Source organism: Protomyctophum parallelum (assembly GCF_964188405.1).
Source record: "Protomyctophum parallelum genome assembly, chromosome: 7".
NCBI lineage: Eukaryota > Metazoa > Chordata > Actinopteri > Myctophiformes > Myctophidae > Protomyctophum > Protomyctophum parallelum.
The window spans coordinates 21,023,848-21,048,172 of NC_139705.1; the positions used below are offsets into that span (position 1 = coordinate 21,023,848).

The following is a 24,325-nucleotide window of genomic DNA, read 5'->3' on the forward strand; positions in this document are numbered from 1 at the left end:
AGACTTAAGTGGGAAGATTATTGTGTGTGAAAGATGGAGAGGCAGGTCCTGTGTTGATGAGAGGGAGAGAGACAGAATGAGAGAATTATGAGGCAAACACTGGATTATGCCATCCCTCGCAGAGATCAGCCGTATGGCAAATGCTAAGCTACCCCACACATGCAGACAGACAGGCAGACAGACAGACAGACACTCTCTCTCTCTCTCTCTCTCTCTCTCTCTCTCTCTCCCTCCCTCTCATCTCCCTCTCTCTCTCTCTCTCAGGCCTGGTCACATGCCTGCCTGCAACTAGATCTAGGGCCCCTGCACGAACACTGTGGTCTGGTGACCTGTCCCATTTCCTGCATCTGATGCCTCTTCTCAGTGTCCGGCTAAAGTGGACTGATTAGAATGACAATAATCATTAGATGGGATTGGCCGGTAGCATTAATGATAGCGTAGTTAGACAAAGTCATTGATTTGTCCTGACTCCTGTGTCATGGACAGTGAACGGTATATTTCCACTTAAAATCAGGTCAATGTAATACTCATATCTTGTGGATTATGTGATCCACAGGATGTGTCATTATTCTTGGAGGTGCTGTAAGTGATGTTTTATTTTGTCTGTTAAAACCAACAATGTGTTTCAAAGTTACAGCTATATTGTGATAGTAATCACTGCTAGAGTGTTCAGTAACAGGGGTCTCCCTGTCTCTCCAGGTCTCTAGTAAACAGAACATACATTTTATCCAATCAGGGGAGAACTATCAGCTTGTATTCCAGTTCCAATTTTGTCTGCTCATTTATTTATTTAATCACTTTCCCATTTAAATTGTTTCTTGTGCAAGCAGAGCGCGCAAGTACTAGTTTCGCCCGGAACTCGTATGCACCGTCCCAGCATTTTCGATGCGTATGTACCGTCCCAGCAATTTTGATGCGTATGCACCGTCCCAACAAATGACGTAATGACTACTTGTGCCTGATACGGCAGTGATGCCAGATTACATACATGTATACATAGGAACATTACCTTTAATCCTCCCGACACTAAAACATATCGTCATTACGTCACCACCATCAAAAACCATTGGTTTTATCAGGCACAACTAGTCATTACGTCATTTGCTGGGACGGTGCATACGCATCGAAAAAGCTGGGACGGTGCATACGCATCGGAAATGCTGGGACGGTGCATACGGCGCAAAGTAACCACAGTATACCGCTAATCAACTTACAAATTACATATACATATACATAGTATATGTATAACTAGCTCTCAATGATTACGTAATAAAGATGTGGATTAAAGGACCCAATGTATGTAATTGGTTTTCGATTGGACGTAATGACGATATGTTTTAGTGTTGGGAGGATTAAAGGTAATGCTCCTATGTATACATGTATGTAATCTGGCACCACTGCCGTATCAGGCACAATTAGTCATTACGTCATTTGCTGGGACGGTGCATACGCATCGAAAAAGGTGGGACGGTGCATACGCATCGAAAAAGCCGGGACGGTGCAACTGAGGGAGAAACTGAGATTTGACAGTTTGTAGCGGTCGAAAGTACTTGCGCGCTCTGCTTGCGCACTAGTGTGAAACAAGCAAGTATGCACTCGACAGAGTGCAGTTCTAGTTTATACCTGTATCCTGTATGAGTTCACTTTCCAGACTGGATAAAAGTGGTATCCTGACTTGAAAATGTGTTTATTTATTTCTAGAGCTGGTGGAGAGGGAGGAGATCTGTGTTATTGAACAAACATTCTAAAGCAGTGATTGCTGTGGGAATCTAAAGCTATTTAACACTGGAGGGGAAAGGAACTGGTTGGAATAACGTGTTCCTTCCACATGCTACGTCCAACCAGGGAAACTCCCCCCTGTCAGGTGTAAAGGAGTGACTTGGACATTCATGCATGAAGGAAGCATGAGTTCAAGTCCGTTGCTCTCCCCAGGTTGGCGGAGGGTGTGTGGAGCCCAGGATCACATTAGATAATTGACGGGGGGTGACAAAAAAAGGGTTACAAAATCGTGGGATCAAAACAAAACAAAAAAACAATATCACTAGCAGCAGAAAACATGGGAGTGGAGAGCTAAGAGGTAGAATGTTATTCCATATCATTCACTTAACCAAATTGTATTTATCCTTTGCTGCATTATTGACACAGCCAATAGCTTATGTGGTTTGGAATGACGCCCATTGTACTGACACATCAAATCATAATAATGTCATTGTATCGGACAAGCAATTTGTAGCCCAACTGCGGCTGCCAGTAATTAAACAGGCTCAGGAAATACTCCCTGTGGCTTGAGCCATATTGGTACACAATGGGTCTCATGCAGCAATATCCTACTATAAATGCACAAAATCTGTCAGTGACCGTCCGTCTGTAGTTCATGTATCATTCTCGAGAACCGTCTGACAGCCCAATATGCCCTTATGGGTATGAGTATACTGTATGGCATATATGACAAATGTTATGGTTATGATTCACTAGGAGGCTGGTTGGCTTTGCTCCATGCAGGCTTAAAATAATTGATATAATTTATTTCTGAAATCTTGGTCGGCTGATCGAATGGGCTGTCTCTCTGTGGCATCAAAGCTGGTGAAAAGAATGGCCGTCACTGTTACTGTTCTAGAAGATTGTCTGTCTGTCTGTCTGGATCTGTCTGTCCGGAGCTAATCTTGCAAAATGCTGAACCGATCAGTGCCGACTGTCTTGTACATACCGCTGGTACTGTTACTGTAAGTCACAGAAGTACCTCCTCCACCTCAAATTAAGTCCGTTCAGTTTGCAGGACATCTAATTTGCATAATGTGTGCAGGGGTGGCTCTTATTGTACTTGCAGCCAGAAATGTCTAGTTGTATCTCTTCTTCTGTGTCCCATGAGGATAGGGAAGCCACTCTGACACGGAGGATTAGCTGTCCTAAAGCAGCTTGAACCAGTAGGTACAGTAGTAGGGGTTTACAGAGCATTCCTCTGAATTCATCAACTGAAAGGGCAAGAGTATCACATATACACATTCGCTGGTGACTGTGTCATACATTTCAACATCCATCACAACATCCATGTTTTTTTTGTGTGCGTTTGCATGTGTATATCTACTATGCATTGTTCTTTCTATGCATGCGTGTGAGTTTGCATGACTGGCCTGAATGTAATTGGACGTAACTGTCTCTGCAGCTGTGTGGTTGATATGCGTTGCCGTTGCTGTCCAGAGTGCGCATATGCCACCCTACGTGTCTGACCCCCTCCCCCACCCGTCTACTCTCTCTCTCTCTCTCTCTCTCACTCGTTCTCTCCCTCCCTCCATGCCGCTTTGTCTGTGTGAGTGAGTATACAGAGTGATCCAGGGAGTTAATTACAGTGGGTGCCTGTCAGGCTGGAAACAAAAACCCTGCACAGACAGCACAACTCGGGCGGCAGAAACCCGACTGATCCAACCCAGTCCTCCCAGACTGGCAAAGCCTGGCCCGGCCCGGCTCAGCTCAGCTCAGCTTAATTGAGTTCACCCCTGATCAATAGACACAGGCAAACAAACATCAGTCGACACCAATCAATCTAATGTTAGACCATGCTACAGTAAGCCAGGAGAGGAGGTTGTGACATAGACGGGAATTGGATCAAATAATCCAAACCTTCAGCCCTTCTGACTCCACCAGTTAATGTACCCAACCAAACCTTATAGGCGCCACGTTACCCTCCTCTGTAGCCTGACCTTCCTGTCTTATAATAATGCGTAGATACCTACAGTATGAATTTAGTCTTTAAATACAATTAAACTCAGGCCTGAGTTGACTTCAGCGCTAAGGTTGCTAAGATACCATTTCAGAGATGTGGTGATTATGTCTCCCCAGAAACAGGCAGTACCCCCCCCTCCCCTTTGGAATGCTCTGTATTATTTACATCTGCAGATGGTTGCCAGCTTTGAGCCTGATTTTAAATTCTTTGGCGTATGGCGATGTTGTGTGCCGAACATGTGACATGGTGTGACCTTGTGGATCTGCTATTTGCAACATGCAACATTGTCGTACGACAATCGTGTTTCCTGGAGCTCAGGACCTCTATTAGAGTTCCTGATTGAGTTCTGACCGACAGGCTTCATGTTTTTGTCTTTGCCAGGCTGGAGCATCTGGGAGGCAGAGATTATGTCTGTCTGTGCGTGTCTGTTTGTGTGTGTCTGTTTGTTTGTTTGTGTCTGTGAACAGGTAATCTCTGACATCAATCTTTGTGCACACACCAGACACCACACAGAGGCCCAGATTTTAAAGGGGCTATCCTTCTATGAACAGCTTTTGTTCCCACACGTCTCAAGATTTGCCATTGACAATGAAAGGGGAAATCAGGTCAAAATATTAAACGCCTTTGACATTGAAGGGAAAATGTACGTCATATGTAAACGAGCAAATCGGCTAACCAATCACCGGCAACAGGCATTCTGATTGGCCAGTATGAGATGATGATAAGAGCTGATAATTCCGCTAAATATGACGTAAATTAAACATCAAAACATTAAACGCCATATGTAAACGAGCAAATCGGCTAACCAATCACAATCATGTTGGTGGGAGCGCTTGGCCAATAATTATGGGACCACCTTATGTACCTTATGTAGCAATGTCAAATGTCCGCTAACATAAATTGATGTACGATGACATTTCACACAGGTGTGATTTTTTAAATTCATCCTCATGGTGGCGTGCTTCACGTTTTGGCCTATGTCTGTTGAACCATAGGCCGTGCAATCTATTTGTGTGTCCCCTGGACAAACTCATAGGCCTCTCCCAAGGCCTATGTGTTTAGTCGGTCGGTTGTCCAGAAAAGCCTCTGTCTGTGACCCAAATGAGCCAATTGATTTGCCATCGCAACTCAATTTGGCAAGTTCCCCACACCTGTCGAATTACCTACACCTGCCATTTGATCAGTTAGTCAGCCCACTCTCCACAGTCAGTTTGCACTCTTCAGACATTCTCCACAGATGTTTATCACTGCACAAGGACCTTTCCATATGTGGACAAAAGGGACACAGACAGACAGACGTTTGTAACGGGTATAATGGTATTGCATAACACGGTGGGGCATGCAAGCCATGCATTCCTTCCCTATTTGCATCGTTCCCAAGTAGGCCGGTACCCAACGGGTACCGGTCTAGTACCACCAAATTTGGCACAATGGTCTTGTTAGTCATGTGACAATGACTGTCAGACAGGATTTTAATACTGTCCCAAATTGGAATCGCATGTTTAAGGGCCTCATCTTCAAAACCGCTTTCACTTCTGCTCCGGCCTGCTGCACCCCTTGATTAATAACCTTGGGTAGGTGCCCAGGCCTGGCAGAGATCTGTGTGCACTTTTCTAGTTTCTATTTGTCTGTCATTAATTGTTTCCCCAATGGACCCCAATGGAAAGTTGGAAACAAGCCATAGGCTTTCTTGGGTTTAAATCCTCTTAGCAGACCTTGTTTTGAAATTGAACTGTACTTTCCTGTGCTTTTTCTGCAAACTGCTAATAAAGTATTCAATCAATCAATCAATCAATCAACTTGCTCTGGGCAATCAGGCAACCGTTAACCCCTGGGCTACAATTAACGGAAAAAAACGATTATTGCTAAAAATACAAACCTCCCGCTCACGGAATTAACGGAATGTCAATCAATGTCAGTTATCGGGGGTTCAACGGAGCAACAATTAGCATTTTCTCGCTAATTTCGGTAATGTTGGATATAATTTACCAAAAAACGGCCGAAATCTGCGCGATCGTGCGCTATCGTGCACGCGCGCCGTCTCTATGTGCGTTGCTGTAAAACATGTGATATTTTGGGACGTTTTGGGGTTGATTTGAATTTAATTTGACTTAGTTATGAAAAAGTTAGCATTAGCTTAGCATTCCGGACAGCCAAGCGAGTGACACAGGGTTAAAATACTACCGGATGTTATCGATCGTTGAACCGGAAGTGACTTAACCAGATTCGTCTATTTTTGTCAAAATCAGCATAATGGTGCGTTCCCGCCATCTGGTGGCAATGCGAGAGAATACATTACAAATGCCATGTGCAAATAAACGATCTGTTCAAACCATCAGATCTTTCTATTAATGTTAAAATGATGAATTAAAAATATGCCAATGTGTTACCCAAACAAAAAAATTGGGATTGGTAGTCCAAGGGTTAATGTTGGCAAGACAGGCAACCCTGTGTCTCACGTGGTCGTATCTCACTTTAGTTCAACATTGATTGATTAAAGTATTCATTAACAGTTTGCAGAATGGGTACATTTCACATGAAAGCACAACTCAATACAAAGGCTGTTACTGTGGACGACACACTGATAAATCATTACATTTGTTTATAGGGTCCACCATTTTCAATTAATCAGAAAACATGTGGAGGGTCTATTGGTAGATTGAGATTGAAATCCATTGAAATGTCCAGAGATGATCAATCCTTGCGGGTATAAGCCATTATTTCACAGGATTCATAGCTACTGTTCTTTCTCAATAAGAACAACTGATTCACAGTTTTGTAGACTGAGATCTTAACCATTAATTATGAAAATGTCAGGGTAGTGCAGGTAAACTGTTGCCAACTTCCTGTGTGTGTGTGTGTGTGTGTGTGTGTCATACAGTCAGGTTAGGTCGGGATAATCCTTTTCTTTAAGATTTGTTTTTGGCTTTTATTGATAGTGTCAAGTGAAGACTGACATGAAAGAGGGAGTGAGAAAAGGGGAGAGACACGCAGCAAAGGTCGTCATGAACAAAAGTTTGTACTTTTATAATAGGGAGTGCTCCCATTATCCAATCAAAACACCACATGTTGGTGCCCCTCCCATCACTGCAGGTGTGACACGTCAACCCTGAGTGAGTAGGTGGGGGGACCCAGACATATTAATATAAATATAATCTGTTCAGAAATTTCATTTTATAGCTTAGAAAAGTATATTTTCTTAACCATATTTTTTACTAGTTACGGTTCAGGCAAGGGCATGTCAAGGCATTATACCCAAAAGTGAGCGACACCAATGTTGTATATCGTCTGTGCGTTTACTGTGTATGTATGTGGTAGTGTTCTTGTTTGTCCTTGAGAAGAACCGATGAAATGTTAATAGGGTGTGAGGTTTTGGAATGTGACTTAATTGTTTCCGATTACAAAACATTCATTCAAGTTTTATTTATTCTCAAATTCACACTGAGTAATGAAACTCATTTTCAGTGTCGTCAAGTAATACAATATCATATAGAAAAACATCACAATACATCAGAAGATCAGGAAAAGGAAAACACTATGTGAATTACATAGGTTACAAATAGAAGCTAAGACAAATTAAAAAAATCTAAAAACAGTTACATATTGTGGGGTTCTGTATGCTCACCAAGGTTTTAAAACGACTCAGGGGTACCAATGTGGTCAATTTAATGTAGTTTGCAGGTCACAGAAGCTAAAAGCAGATCTAACCAAGTTCAAAGTTAACTTTTGGTACCTTGAATTTGGGGAAATGACTTGATCTGGTGTGGTAGGGTTCAGAGTCCCATTTCAGAAATGATGAGATGTATTTAGGACAATCTCCAAGCATGGCTTTATACAAGAACAGGTGTGTGTTAGAATTGACTAGTCGATCAAGATCTCCTACTATACGTCTGGGGAAATCTAAATGCAATACGGGCTAGAACAGAACAGAAGAATGGCTGCTTTGAAAACCAATCCTGATACCATCCTAATATCAAGAACCTGTCAGTCTTTGCATTGTTACTGTATTGCAGTTATTTTACGTTGGATTCTTGTCAATAAATATACAGCATCGTGGCTACGAGTGTGCAGCCCTTTTCTTATTTTTACTTAGCAACGCTGAATAAACCACAGTGGAATTGATCAAGTTAAACCCAACCGTAATTTAACCTGTTGGATTGATCAGATGCTAACGATACTGTATATCCTAACCTAATAATCCATAATCTCTACTAAACAGTACAGTACATCATCACATTGTTAAAATGTGTGATTCTTAAGGATCCTTTAGACAAGTGATCAACAATCTCCCCTCTGCAGTGACAATCCACCCGTATTATTAAAACACCATAAAACATGCCTCACTACATGCTTGGTATGCAGCCAGTAATATGAACACCAGAAGGCTTTCATCTCCCTAATATACAGTGAAGCCCAAGTGCGCAATTAAAGACTAATGAAATATTGATTGGACGAGTTCCTGGGGTGTTCATCTTAAGCCTGTCATGTCTCTCAACTAGTTATCTTAGACGTTATGCTATCAAAATGACACTCATTAGCAGTGCAAAGCTGAGGAATTCATCGGCGAGTTTAACCAAACACACAGCTGTCTATCCAGCATAATGAGCAATCATCCTATGTACTCGGCACAATGCTGTCCAAGCTGATGAGGAGCAACTAACATGCAGTAACAGTATACATTATGAACTTGGCCCACTAACTGGTGCTTATGCAGGGTGTAATACTGACCATGTAACACATCCATCTTGTTGGTCTGAGCTGTTGTAGATTACAGTCAGTAATCTAATCCCAGCCATCCACCACCTCACATTCCCACACACTAAAACGCTTACACGTGACCCACAGAACATGTACGGCCACACTAAGGCCAGCTCATGCATGTGTACACGTCCGACATTGCCCAGAATAGCCTTGACCTCCTCGTCTATTGAACCCATTCCCTCTGCTATTGATCGTATTGCAGGTGAAGGGATTCCCTGCCCCACCCCCACCCTTTCCTCTTCTTAGATGCAGGAGGAAAACATGATAAGGCATAATATGATAATGCTTATGTATGCCATTGCCAAGTATATGTTGCAATGTTCAGGGCTGGGGGTGGGTTTGGGGGTCATGGCTCCTATTTCAGGGCCTCCCTGCTCCTCCCCAGCGGCTCTCCCTCAGTAGACCACATCCTGTCCATTCCTCCTGGGGTTTTATGAGTCTAAACCCAGAGCCTAACCTTCTGCTCTGCCAGGTGTCTGATCCAAAACAGTCTCAGTGTACATGTCGAGGTAAGCACTAAGCAGGTACATCATCTTAGCATGTTTTCCAAGTCACAGAAAGACCGACTTAGTGGCTGCCACTTGCCAAAGTGCAAGATCATTCCCAAAAACCCAGAATATGTTACAAGCCGAGGGGAGGTAATGCTGTTATGAAAATCCTTCATATCAAAGTTTTCTGCGAAGCGACAATTGTTTTCATCCAGACTATCTGTTTGACTGGCTGGGCCAGAGAAGGCCTTAACCAACCAACGGAGTAGTTCAGGACTTCAGGTGTACTCATTAACACATTCTGGATCTTTCATGAGTCAAAATCAATACACATCCATGAACATTTTATAATGGCTTTCTTGCTTCCCACCAGTTGCTGATCTACTCGAATGGCTTCAGTCCATATGTTTTACTCTACTTGGGGCTTAGCCTGGCATATTCACATGAGAATGCAGAGAGGAAGAAAGGCATCCACAGCCTACCAGGGCACAATAGTCCTTTCACTGGGCTCTTTCATGGCTTCATGGCTGCCCCCTTTTCACTCCCTCGGTATCGGTCTCTTTGTTGTTCTCTCTTTCCCATTTAGCTGATGGTCAAGGGGCTGTTCTCCCCATTTAGCTGATGGTCAAGAGGCTGTTCTCTCAAAAAACTTCTTGAAGTTCATGGTGCATGTGTGATTTTGCCAGTTCTCCCCTTCTGATTTTGTTACCGTCCGTTGTGCTGAAGAAGGCATAAGCTACTTCCTTCATTTCAAAACAATTTGAGTTATACAAATATATATAGTGAGATTTTCTTTTCTATGAATTTCCTAAATGATTCAGATGGTTCAGAGAGCTGGACAGGAACCTTGGAACATACCAACCATATAGCATTTACTTACTTTTGTTTTCTTGAATGCCCACCTTCATAAACAACTGCATAAGTAATGATTAGGTAGTGTAATCTTCTGTAATCTAATTATGTTTATGCAATTTTAGGCAGCAAATCCTAGGCAGCTGTATTATTGTACATATTTGTAATCATTATTGATGAGTACTCATAAATAAATCAATCGTTCTTGTTCATTAAAAATAGTTTGAATGCACTTTTTAATGTTTAAGTCAGTATTATTCTGGCCCGGGAGCCCAAGTTTGGGGCCCAGCATTTCTATCCTAGACCTTGACAATGAAAAGAGGATATTTGTGTTATTGTGCTTGCATAGGAAAATCCTCTATATTCATTTTCACTTAAAAACTGTCCATTTGAGGAGTACCTTACAGGATTCTCTCTCTACCTATCTCTCTCTCTCTCTCTCTCTCTCTCTCTCTCTCTCTCTCTCTCTCTATCTGTGTGTGTGTCTGTGGGATGAGTGAGTGAGTAAATGGCGGTGCATTAGTCTGATTATGCACAATTATGTGTCCAGAGTGGGCCCATCTAGTTCTCTGTAGGATTGCAATAATTAGACTTGATCTCTCTGAACCTTGTTGACCCTGATTATGTTTATTGCCTTCCCAGATTTAAAAAAAAAAGCTCTGAAAAAGTGTTATTATATTAATGTGGCCCGTTCCTTGCGGATATAGCCTATAATTTCAATGCCTGGTGACATTATGACATTTACTGTACGTCATACATTACTCACCTACATATATCGTCGCTGTCTGGCAGAAACACATTTCATATTTTAATGTTTTTTCGCCACTGTGCCTTTGCAAGTGGCTAGCAGTCTACAGTATGAGAGTCTTGTCCCTGGCATAACTCAGACAGTGTCCCATGGTGCCTATAAATGACATGCCCAAACTAGGGCAGGTTGAAAGTGGTTACGTCTGTCTGTGGGTTGTATAAATATTTAACCAATGAAAAAACGTGTGACTAATTAATAATCTACACTGGATCCAATTGAACACAGGTTATTTTTTCTATTTCCTGAAAAGTAGCAGTTTTGGAGATTGATTGATTGATTACTTTATTGAAAAATACATTTCAAAAGGATAGAGTCACAAGAAAGCTGTTATGCTTGTTTCCGTTGTTTGGATTTGGACACAAGAGATGAGAGCGACAATATCGCATACAGATAGATGTGAAGGGCAAAGGGGGAGAGCAGGCTGTGTATACACAGACTCCCAGACAAGCACTCTGTCTCACCCAGTTCCAGAGAGTCAGAGTGAGTGATGCTCTCACTCGGGAGTCTGGATTGAGATCCACAGGGGAAATGACACTCAACACACGACTCAGAAGATAATAATCCTAGACACACAAACACACAAAGCCACATGTTTTAGCGATTAGCACCGCTAAAACAATAAATAGGAAAAGAACAATCCACTCCATATACATTAGTGTCTTCTTTAAGGAAAATGAGACTATATTCATTTCACTGAGGAAAGAGTCCACATACAGGGAGATGTTTCTAAACATCCTGGCAAAAACACATTTGCACATTATGTAGGTAGATACACTCATGTGTGTCGCACGCACGCACGCACACACTCATATGGGTTTTGTGGCTATTCTGAAATCAGGGCATGTGTCGGTTTTTGAGTGGTACCTCCGATTTCCTCCGCTCTTTCTCTCATACAGCACATTTTATGTCCTTAACTTCCAGGCCTTACCACTCAAGAAATAAATCTTAACTGACTAGCATGCTTTTAATTACTCTCTCTTCCTTGGAAGCCAACTGGACATCATCTGTGTAGTCCTGTACTGGGTTAGGGGAAATCACACCGTGGGGGGCACAAACATACACATAACCACTTTATCCATTGGTCGATGGCAATATGGTAAAAAGTGGTATAGGTGGAGTCAGCTGTTTTCTACAGATAACCTGGATGGAGGACTCACTATAAATGTCTTTCACTATGTCAATGTACACTTCATGACATCATGAGAAAGAGTCCCAAATGCATCTCTAAAATCAAAGAAGACTGAATACAGTCTACATGAACTCATGGTTGAAGTCATCTATCCTAAGGCAGAACACATGCTCATTCATACCTTACCTGTTAATATATGCTTTTTGTTTGTTAGACAAAATATCAGCATCTACTAGTAACCACGGAAGGATTCTAGACTGCATGCATTTTGGTAATAACGGGTGTGGCTGTTATTATTTCATAAAAACATTGGTGTTATCTGGTGCTTCACCTCTGTGCTCACACACACACACACACACACACACACACACACACACACACACACACACACACACACACACACACACACACACACACTTTCCAAATGTAAACAGACATGCACATAGAATGTGAAGTGCAAGACAGGAGAAGACGAGGGGCAGGCGATGAGCAACTTATTTTTAGCCAAAACCAAGCGATGAAGAGCAGTCTCCCTGTTGATGCTCTGTCTCTGGGAATACAGGAGAAGAGGGGAGTGGGAGGTGGCGGTCGCTCATATACTACCAGAAAAGGACATGGATCCAGTATAGACAGACAAAGTGAAAGTTCTTGGAAAAGATTATGTACCAAAAGCTGAGAGGGAGAGAAGAGGGGCAAAATAATCTGCATTGGAAACTTAATGAATCGGGAAAAGTCCAGCATGCAAAAGAACCATGCACGCTCATTTACACGACAACATCTGCTGTATATCATCTGCAGACTGCATGTGGACAACTTTGTCCAAACAAACAATGGTTCCCAGCATCAATGGAATCGATCAGTGGGGAGACAGTGTTATGATCACTGCTATTTTTAGGAAGGTCTATTTGTGAAACCGCAATGCATTCCCACTCAGTGTTCAAATTACACCGTGGCTTTTGGCGATGGGGGTGGGAATTTACTGTCGTGAAAAGTGCTTATTAATAATAGCCTATATATTATTTATTTCAGGAACCTAAATATACAGGATTCCGATTAATATACATTAATACAGGCTTTTATATGGAGCACATTTCTCTTTCAGGGGAGCAAAGCTCCCCGTAGCTCTCCCTGTATTTTGAACCCTGATACTGCTTCTTCACAAGTGCTACATGTATCTAGAATGTTGTTGTGACATATGTTACAATAAGTACGGATGTACTATGTGCATGCAGAGTAGAGTTGTTTGACAAATGTGTTTCCTTTTACTTAAAAGGTCAAGTCACACAACAATTGTCAATTGTTTTCGTAAGACTTTGGCCTTGATCTGTAAAAGTGTGTGGTTGTTGTTTGTTAAAGCTGTTGGGCAACATTGCCCATTTCCCTGGATTAGCAAGTCACAAGGTCCAACAAAGGTTAATAGACCAAAGACCAGAATGCATACAGCAAATAATCAAATTTGTGTGGTTGCCCTAATTGCAAACAGACTATAGTACCCATAATTGCCCAACTTTATTTATTTATTCTGTATATACATTTTAGAGTCCCCGTGACGTCATGTGGGTCAACACATTTAAATTGTCTCTGCAACCACACTGTGAATCTGTGATAACCTTTAGCTTTGAGTGCAAAATGCGAATTGCTGTACACCATACAACTGTTTCCAGGAAGCTTCTGTAAGGCTAATGCCTCCATAATGAATGGGCTGTGTGCCAGTGGGCTGAGTGGACATGCTGTCCCTGCTCCTATGGGATGCTGCCTGCCTGCGCCAGTGAGTGGGATTTCTGCAGCATCCATCGTAAACCGCCATGCTGAAGCAACGCCTGTGTGGCAGATGCTGCAGAAAATGTGTTTCAATAAAACTCAGCTTGGGTGTTGTCTCATCACTTCCACATCCCTGTTTTGCTAGCACCATCTAGTGGTACTGTAGCAGATGTGTGTGGCAGTCACACTTAGCAAGAGTTAGTTGGAGTTTGTTGGAGTTGGTATAGTGTGTACTAGTGTGAGCATGCACACACACACACACACACACACACACACACACACACACACACACACACACACACACACACACACACACACACACACACACACACACATACAGTGTATACAGTATATATGACGTATTGTGTCTCGTACTCCAGGACCGCAAGCTGACCAAGGCAGAGCAACAGCGCTTCAAAGAGGAGGCGGAGATGCTGAAAGGACTCCAGCACCCCAATATTGTCCGCTTCTACGACTCCTGGGAGTCAGTTCTCCGTGGCAAGAAGTGCATTGTCCTGGTCACTGAACTCATGACCTCAGGAACACTAAAAACGTCAGTGCCCCGCACGCACGCACCCATGCACACACACACGCACACGCACGCGCACGCACACGCACACAGACTACTACTCACTGCATGACCATCATGTTTGGTCTTTGACTGATGTCATTAGAGGACATTGTGTTCATTAATGCTTATTGATAGAATTACTCAAAGCCACAGTGGAGGATAGTGAAAGGGAAAATATGCATTTAATTGGCATGTCAAATTAACATATGTTTTATCCATATTTATCCAGGTCCTTTTTTATGTAGTTCCAATATTAGAATTCATCACTTAATTCAAAGATTAACTTTTTCATACATTGTTTGTATCATTGTTATATTACAATTGCATCCTTACCTGAACATAAAAGTCACTATTCTCCTTCTCTCTCCATGCAGTTACCTGAAGCGTTTTAAGGTAATGAAGCCCAAGGTTCTGAGGAGCTGGTGCAGACAGATCCTGAAGGGCCTTCATTTCCTCCACACCAGAACTCCTCCCATAGTCCACAGGGACCTGAAATGTGACAACATCTTCATCACAGGGCCCACAGGCTCAGTGAAGATAGGAGACCTGGGGCTGGCCACACTAATGAGGACCTCCTTCGCCAAGAGTGTCATAGGTACTCCTGTTGACAACTATTTTACATTTCTGCTTTCGTAGTTTTCGTACTTTGCCAGAACTTCAAAGGACATTTTTATTTTTAACAAGAATAAATAATTGCGTCATAGTGATGGGATAGATAGGGGTTTAAACAGGTGGACTCTTCTGCTTAAGGGGTTGTAACTTCAACAACCTTTGCTTAATAAAAAATAAATAAAAGAAAGAAAAATAAGAGAATCTTCTTCTGCCAATTCTAGTATAATCTTTGTAGTATTCCAAATATAACAGAAGTCTGAAAAGCAGTCTGTCCCTGTCACGCTAATATAAATAGAGGCTGATAACAAGACATAATATTATTTACACCAGCTAACCGACTCAATACTTCAATACCTCACTGTATCGAACTCTGGCCTACAGCCTCGGGACACTTACCGTATTAGAAGGGCAACAACTGCCCAGGAGTATAAATCATTATTGGAACGATCTGTCCAAAATCCATATGGGCAGCACTTTTGAGATTTGTCTTTGAGAGTCCACCAGAACATGCACTTTGAGTACATTTTAGATCTATAAAATGTAACCCTGGGAACAGTCGCAGTCGTTAGGAAGATTCTTATCAGCTCTGAATTGAACCTGGAAAATGTATGGTCTGCATTTACTGTAAATAACGCATTTTTCCAAAGCATTTTAAAATGTATACATTCACTCATGCGCTATATTACCAAAAGTTATATAGTTTCGAGTCACACGTTTCTAGTTAGTGCTCTTTGTGAATGGATATATTACAGCTACAATGGAATTCTAGACAATTGTGTGCTTCCAATTAATTTCCTGTTTCAGAATGACAATCCATCTAGTGCTGTAGACAGATTTTTTGTTTACAAACATTGAGACTGTAGTGCACACGCAGGTGCCGGTTTCATGTAATCAATTCCCAACAGATCCCCAAACCGGGTTAGTTCGATGTCCCAGTAATCCAACATTACTATCCCTACCCCTAACCATAACCACACGTGGAAGCCACAGGTGAATCTTAACCACGTATGTTGGACTAACGGGTCGACTTCCGCCCGTTGTTTTGGGGAGCGTTGGTTTCTGTTCATTCAACCTCCTCTTGTGTATTGGCTGGTGAGACGCTCCTTGCGAGACATAATTCTTCACCCCGCAATGGTATTGCACACCGAGAACAGCTGACATACAAGCTCACATCGTGTCACGGATGTGACATTTGTGAGCTTGGAGGTCTGCTGTTCTCAGCCGCTCTCTGCGCTCAACACCTTTGCGCGGCGGCTACCACGGCGGATACCGCTGAGCGATCAACCAGGCTCTGGTGCCGTGATCATAGTGAGTGCTCCCTCTGCGACTGGAGGTGGGGGGCAACTGCTTTGAGAATCGCTATAATTGTTTACACACAACTTAAATCAAGGTATATATTTCAAGAGCAAGAGATCACAGTAAACATCCATCCTAAACCTTCTACCTCGACACTGGAAGGAAAACAGCATCTGAATGTTTGAAGGGTTGCATTTTTACACACAAGTGCTGTGACCACTTTTAGATTGCATCTAATGAGGGCGGCCAGTAGGGTGGCCAGTATGCGCGTGGCCACGTGCATACTGGTTCAGTGTGAAAACTGTGATGTTGTCTGGAAATGCGTCTATACCTGCTGAGCCAATCTGGGATGTTCTGTATTTACATACTTAACTCTCTGGATAGCATTGGACGTGCTACAGTGAATACAAATACTGAGAACTGCAACGTCTATTTCTTTTTTGGGGGGTAATTGACTGGTGTTTAATTAATTGTGTGCTTTTTACAGGAACCCCAGAGTTCATGGCTCCAGAGATGTATGAGGAGCACTATGATGAGTCTGTAGATGTCTATGCCTTTGGGATGTGTATGCTGGAGATGGCCACTTCAGAATACCCCTACTCGGAGTGCCAGAATGCTGCTCAAATCTACCGCAAAGTCACAAGTGTGAGTCTCTCTCATTGCCTGGAACTCTGCATTATTTTCCTAATACATGGAAGTAGAAGAAGAGGGAAAGAATTGTCCTCTGTGAGGATATCCATTTTCGGGTTGCGGTTGCCAAACTGTAATTATCTCATATCCTGTTTTGATGGGAGGAGGCCTACAAATAAAAATCCCTACTTTTCCGTTGCAGGGTATAAAACCAGCCAGCTTCGACAAAGTTAACGACCCAGAGATTAAAGAGATCATCGAGTGCTGCATTCGTCAGAACAAGACCCAGAGGTAAGCAGTTTTTTTGTGTGAAACATGATGTATTATCGTGTGGATATCTGCTGACGGAGCGCTTGTAAAACATCACAGTGCTTCTGCTTGACTGCTTCATATCTTTTCTTCTATTGCCTTCTTTTTTGGGGGCAGACTCTCAATCCGGGACCTCCTGAACCATGCGTTCTTTGGGGAGGACACAGGGGTGCGGGTGGAGCTGGCAGAGGAGGACACGGGGTGCCAGGACTGCCTGGCCCTGCGGATTTGGGTGGAGGAGCCCAAGAAGCTGAAGGGGAAGCACAAGGACAATGAGGCCATCGAGTTCAGCTATGACCTGGAAAACGACAGCGCTGAGGAGGTGGCGCAGGAGATGGTGAGACATTGTGCCTGACTGACTGAGGGAAAGGAGGTGGTCTGACTGAGGGAAATGAGGTGGTCATCTGTACTGGGTGTGTGTGTGTGTGTTTGTGTGTGTGTGTGTGTGTGTGTGTGTGTGTGTGTGTTTGTGTGTGTGTGTGTGTGTGTGTGTGTGTGTGTGTGTGTGTGTGTGTGTGTGTGTGTGTGTGTGTGTGTGTGTGTGTGTGTGTGTGTGTGTGTGTGTGTGTGTGTGTGTGTGTGTTTGTGTGTGTGCGTGTGCGTGTGCGTGTGTGCGTATGTTAAGTCTTTGCTGACTTAAAATAAAGTGGTTTGGATCTAATGGAAGGCAGAATGCTGAAAGAAATGCACAGTACAGTAACTTTGATGTATGTGACTAAATCCCACAGCTCATTTATCAGGTATTCCTAGCCAACTACAGTATGTCTGACCTAGATTCACTCAAATTACCTTCTGCCCCATTTCATGAATAATGTTGACCCACTCTTTACCTCCTCCTCTCTCTCAATTCATTTCAATATGGTTTATTGTCTTGAGCGCATTAGCCCAAACACAATCGCCAAAGTTTCACAAAACTATATATATATATATATATATATAATTTAATCAATTTTTAATTTATTTTATATTTTCTAACAAGACAAACATGTAAATCACCAATGCACATAGGTGGCCTTACACAGGGAAACACAAAACTAATGAGACCTGTGAATGTCACCGCACACAGAACCATACAGATACATAACAGCTCATCATTTCATTAAGCCATAACTCGTTCGAATCTGAAGCATATTAAAAAATGCAAAGTTCTGTGTAATATATAAGGTTTCAGTGTTCATTTGGTATATAGATCGTGATTTTATTGTCACTCTATGAAACGGTATCAAGCTAAATGCAAAGTTCGGATTAATTAAACAGACTTGCACTGAACTGAGGTGAAATAACATTGGAAATGACACTCGTCGCTTCCTTACCATCTAGCCTAATTGTCTTTCAATAAAACTACATTTGGTTGACACAAGTATCATCTACGTGTTACTGATTATGGGGAATTTTATATTATTGTAATCCATTAAATATTTGCTGCCCAATGGAGTGATGAAACTCAACGAGCAAATGGCACAAAAAAGAACTTCTTTGAATAGATAATTATATAAACACAATGGACAAAAGGAATTGACACAATTTCAAGGAAAGCGCATCAACATGCCTCCGGCCACACCCGCAAATATAGGAGTCTGCAAAATGTATAGTGGGTTGTGTGTGGCCGCAAGATACCATTACCAATAGTGGAAGGTTCTAAACCTGTGTGGTAAGGCATGGCATGGACATAAATTGTTTCGCCAAAATTGGCCTCCTGGTATTGCTATAACAGGACAATGTGAAAAGGGTGACATTTCTTTCTTGGTCTATTGGGAATGTACATGCAAAGTTGCATGGCAATCGGATGCTGTGTTTATGATTTGAGGCATTTTGTTGAAAACAAGCCACTCCTGCTAACTTAAATGCCAATCTTAGCCAATCAATATGGAATAGGAAAATAAACAATATCTGTCTCTGCTGTATAGTATTGTATGTGCCCCTCTATGGATAGCCATGTCTTTTTACATCTTGTGGCAGTTAGTGGTCAGTCTCTGCTTAGATCTGTTTGGGACTACATAACAATTATAACATTTATGTGTTTTCTCCAATGTTCCACTCACTGTTTCTCTCCCCTCTTTCTCAGGTGAAGTCAGGCTTCTTCCATGAGAGTGATGCGAAGGTGGTGGGCAAGTCCATCCGAGACCGAGTTACGCAGATCAAGAAGTCACGGGAGCGCCGCCAGCAACAGCTGGAAGAGAGAAGAGAGGCTGGAAGAGGCTTAGACGAGAGAAGAGACTCCACCCCACTGGCGTCCTGCACCTGCCCCCATCCCTCCTGCCCCTCCTCATTGGGACCAGGGACCACTGCGCCAGCGGCAGCAGCGGGAGGACAAGCTGAGTCTGAGGAGCTGCCAGGGGTTGTCCAGTATGTCAGACAGCAGCCCATTGTCAGTGGGCCGGTCTTCACTCTGCCAGGTAGAGTGTTGTGCCACAGCACAGTAGTAATTAATGTAATATGTAATAATAATAATATAATGTTGTAATCGCTCTATTGTCTTTAAATCTGAAGGCGAGAGCATTGGATCAGTGAGCTGTGAATCTTTTGGAAGTGGTCAGAGTCAGGCCTACTATCAACAAGGAGAGTCATACACTCTCTCCCAAGCTATCCATCCCTCTACTGCTTCTGTAAGTTGTTTTCTGTTACTGCCCTGTTCATGAACTAATAACAAATTCATCCATTCACTTTTATGTGAATTCATTCAATCACTTTAGCAATATTTATGACCCTGCAGAGCACTGGGGTCATGATCATGACTCATCCCCAAATGCTCCCCATTGGACAGAGCGGAGGTGTTCCAAGTGTGCCTATTGGTCAGAGTGGTGGACTCTCCAGCCTGTCTGTAGGCCAAAGTGGAGGGGCGCCTGTTGGCCAGACCTTCATTCAGCCTGGTGCCCTGGCGACACAGGTCTCACCAAGTGTACCTCAACAATATTCCCAGGTGACGAGTCCTGCTGATTTCAAGTGGTTCGCTTAAAGTCAAAGGCTATTGTGACTGTCAGTCATGGACTATAGCTATAATAACCAATTACCTGCTTATGTTTTGTGTTTCTCTCCTCAATTCAGCAATTCATATTTTATCCTCATCACGTTACTAGTTTTGACTGTGTGCTTTTAAAATTTTAAATTATTAATAACATTACCCCTTGCCAAAGCTTAATCTTACCTTATTTTTCTACCGCTGTCTTTTCCTTCCTCTTTCAACATCACTCATCATCCTCTCATTATCACTGAACAAACACAGCCATACCATTCAGATGGATCACAGATTGCCACTCCCCAGGCATCAATGGCCCCCTCACAGTCATACATACCCCCTGTCTCTCCACAAGCGCCCATCAATGTCCTCACTACGCCCCTCTCGGGCGGTGATCCCACTGGACTAGCGGGGGGCATTGTGCCCCTCGCTCAGCAGACCCAGCCCCCTGCCACTCCCATGCAGCCCACTGACATCATCCCCCAGGCAGCACCCCAGCAAACACAGCCTGTCATGATCCCTCAGCAGACCATTGTTCAGCAACAACAGATAGGGATGGAGCCACAGACCACCACCCTTCAGCAGCAACAGCAAATGGAGGCCCAGGCTGCTCTGCTCCAACAACAGCAACAAGCGAATGCCACACAGCAGCCACAGCAACCTACAACAACCTTACATCCACATCCGCAGCAAAACCTCTCAACTACAGCTGTCCTGCCTGTCCATCATCAACCTAAGCCTCAGCAGCAGATCTATGTACAACAACCGTTGGGTCAACAGCCTCATGTCCAGCTACCCCCCCAGCAGTCAGTGTTACCAACAAAACCAAGCATGGAACCACCGCAGCAGCAAGCCTTGTCACTACCACCACAGCCTCCTGTTGAGCAACCTCAGACCTACATACACCAACCACAGATGGAGGCTTTGATACAACAGCAGCAGCAGCAGCAGCAGCAACAGCAAGCATTGTTACTACAGCAGCAACTGCAGCAGCAGCAGCAGCAGCAGCAGCAACAACAGCAGCAGCAGCAGCAACAACAGCAGCAGCAGCTACAGCAGCAACAGCAGCAGCAGCAACAATTGGAGCAACAGCAGCAACTTCAGCAACCAGCTATATTGTTTGAGAAACAACAACAGGCATACATGCAACAGCAGCAGCTGGAACACCAGCAACATATGGAGCAACAACAGCAACCAGCTATACTGCTGGAGCAACAACAGGCATACATACAACAGCAGATGGAACAGCAGCAACAACAACAACAACAACAACAACAACAACAGCAGCAGCAGCAACAACAACTGCAGCTGCAGCAACATTTGGAGCAACATCAACAACAACAACCAGCTATACTGCTGGAGCAACAACAACAGCAACAGGTGTACATACAACAGCAGCCGGAACAGCAGCAGCAGCAACAGTTGGAGCAACATCAGCAACCAGCTATGCTGCTGGAGCCACAACAGCAGCAGCAACAACAGCAGCAGCAGCAGCAGCAACAGCAGCAACAGCAGCTGGAACAGCAACAGCAAGCATTGTTTCAACAGCAGCAGGGCCTGTTGTCCCAAGTACAGCAGCAGCAATTTGAACCACAACAACAAACTGCCATACAGAAACAAATCCTGGAGCAACAGCAGCAGCACGCTCTTCTGCGACAACAACAAGAGCAACAGCAACAAGCACTTCTACAGCAACAACAAGCCCAGCTACAGCAACAACAAGAACAACAAAACCAGGCCCTTTTACAACATCAAATGGAACAACAGCAGCAGCAGCAACAACATCAACAGCAGCATGCAATCTTACAACAACAGCAAGCTAATTTACAGCAGCAACTGGAGCAACAGCAGCATAGTCAAATGCAACAACAAATTGAGCCGCCACCACAAAAGCAGCAAGTTGTAATACAACAGCTGCCTCAGTTGCAACAACAAATTGAACAGCAAGCTGTAATACAGCAACAGGCACAGATGCCACAGCAAACTGAACATCAAGTTGCATTGCAACAGCCACCCCAATTGACACAACAACAAATGGAGCAGCAATTACAACAGCAAGTAGTACTTCAACAGCAAATGGAGCAACAACAGCAACACATGCTATTACAGCAACATTTACAACAACAAGCTATTTTACAACAGCAGCAACATCAGCAAAGTCTCCAGCAGCAACAGCAACTGGAGCAGCAACATGCCCAACTGAAGCAACAACTAGAACAGCAGCAGCAACAGGCTCTCCTACAACAGCAGATGGAACAACAACGTCAACAGCAAGCACTGTTACAACAGCAACAGCATCAAGCAGAGAGAATCCAACAACAAGCACTGATACAGCAGCAACAGGTTCAAGAACAGCCGCAACAAACTGCTATCGTTCAACAGCAGCAAGCTGAGAAACAAGAAGCTGTGCCTATTCAACAGCAGAGTGAGCAGCAAGTTTTGATTCAACAGCAACCGCTTGATGTACAGCAGGCATGTATCCTACAACAAAATGCTACACAGTTTCAGCCTCACACCATCCTCACGCAGCAGCAAATAATAGAGCAACAACAGCAAACAGCTCTGATCCAACAACAGCAAGCCTACATAGCCCAGACGCAGCATCGCAGCTCTATAGTGGATCCTCGCATACCCATTGGAGCCCCAGCCATCACTGAGGCTATCCAGCTCCAAACTCAAATTCTGTCCCAGGCTCAGGTCCCAGTGGTCATTCAGACCACCCAAATTCCGACCCAGACGCCTACTGTGCTTCAAACACAAGTCGTCACCCAGCAGGGCCAAAGTAACCCTCACTCCCAGACCCAAGCCCAAGTCCCGGTTCAGCTTCAATCCCTGTCTGCTCCACAGGCATCGCAGGCTACTATCGAGGCCCAAATAATTCCTCAAGTGGTTGCCCCCATTCAGGCGTCGACTCAGCCCGCCCCGCCCCAGCAAGTTCAGATACAGGCCACAACTCCAATCCACATAGCTCCTATACAGGGGCAGGGTGTTGCACAGCCATTAATCAATTCTCAAGCTCTGCATCCCGTCATTAATCAGCCTCAGCCACCACAGGGACAGATCGCATCCATCGACACTCAGATGATTGCCCAGCAGAATCAAGCCCACATTCAGGCTCCAGCTGCAGTTGCCTCAGTTCCTAGTCAGATCCAGCATGAGCCCGCTGTGCAACCGAATTCTCAAATACATGGCTTGTTACCTCCCAATCTCCAGCCACAGAGCCAGCTGCAAGCTCAGGCCCAAGCTGGCCTTTTAGCACCACAATACATTCCTGCTCCACAATCCACCTGCCAAGCTATGCCATCAATCCAACAGGATGTCACTCTCATTGCACAGCAGCAGCAACCTCAAGCACTGCATTATCAACAGATGATTTTGTCTCCGGGTACAACTGCTGTTGGAACAATCATGTCTACTTCCGGCTCAGTAGTTGAACCCACAACCTTTACGCCTGCACCCCAACCTATTCAGCAGACTGGACAGGCCTATGCTCAAGGCCAAACACAGCTGCAACCAGTTGTTCAAGCCCAACCGCAGCTCACGGGAAGCACAGTTGTACCTTCTGTAATCCAATCGATTCCTCCACCTGCTTTGCCTCAATCTATTGAGCAGTACCAGCAACAGCTGCAGAAGGTTCCATCGGTGGTGCAACAACATCAACTAGCAGCATCACTCCCACAGCAACAGCTACAGGTCCAGTTACCAACCCAAACGCCCTCAACGCCCATTCAAAAGCCACCTCCCTCTCAACAGGTCCAAATACCTCTCGATCAGAGTCCACTTCCATCTCAGCCCCAAATTGCTCCACAACTAGTACCCCAACCTGCTGCACAGATCGCTAGTAATGTGTCCCAGCTTCAACCCCAGTCCAGGGCTCTACCACTCTATAGTCAAGTAGTGGCAGGCCCGTCTCCCTCCCCCCAGCACCAAGCCAAACAGGTCCTACCAGCCCAGACGCAGATACAAACTAGCATCCAGGCACATACACTCACCCACACACAGACAATCACTCAGACACAGGCCCATTCTCACACACAGATGCAAGTTGAGACACCCGCTGCTGAACAGCCTGTTTTGCCACAAGCTGTCCTCCCCCTTCAACAAATACCTCCCAGCCCCTCTCATGCATCCTGCCCCCCAGCATCACTAGCACCTCTCCCATCCCTTCCATCCCTCTATCCTGCCACTGTTCAAGCTCAAGCGCTACCCACTCCTACATCAGAGGCCCCGATAACCTTATTGGGGCGTGCTGACACTATCCCCGTCTCCCCTCCTCCCGTGACCAGTCTCCGGACTTTTGAATCTAACTCTCCCCTGCTGCCCCAAACCTCGCTGCAAGACTGCGATCCTCCCCTGCTGGGTGTTTCTCAGGTACAGGAAGTACACACCACTTAATTGGTTATTGGAATATATTCTGCCTATTTTAATTGA

General features: G+C 44.1%; 1 protein-coding gene across 5 annotated transcripts in view; it reads left to right on the top strand.

Annotated features, from left to right (window-relative positions):
- Nucleotides 1–24,325, top strand: part of wnk3 (WNK lysine deficient protein kinase 3) — a 68,802-nt gene that overhangs the window by 20,113 nt on the left and 24,364 nt on the right. For 3 of the 5 annotated variants that reach the window (XM_083769367.1, XM_083769369.1, XM_083769370.1), the window contains exons 3-11: nt 13,901–14,073; nt 14,466–14,686; nt 16,487–16,644; nt 16,832–16,920; nt 17,056–17,275; nt 19,004–19,334; nt 19,429–19,544; nt 19,652–19,858; nt 20,162–24,265. In XM_083769367.1, coding sequence (XP_083625493.1) covers nt 13,901–14,073; nt 14,466–14,686; nt 16,487–16,644; nt 16,832–16,920; nt 17,056–17,275; nt 19,004–19,334; nt 19,429–19,544; nt 19,652–19,858; nt 20,162–24,265 — 5,619 coding nt within the window. The remainder of the gene's footprint in view (nt 1–13,900; nt 14,074–14,465; nt 14,687–16,486; nt 16,645–16,831; nt 16,921–17,055; nt 17,276–19,003; nt 19,335–19,428; nt 19,545–19,651; nt 19,859–20,161; nt 24,266–24,325) is intronic. The other 2 variants (XM_083769368.1, XM_083769371.1) reach the window with 2 other exon arrangements.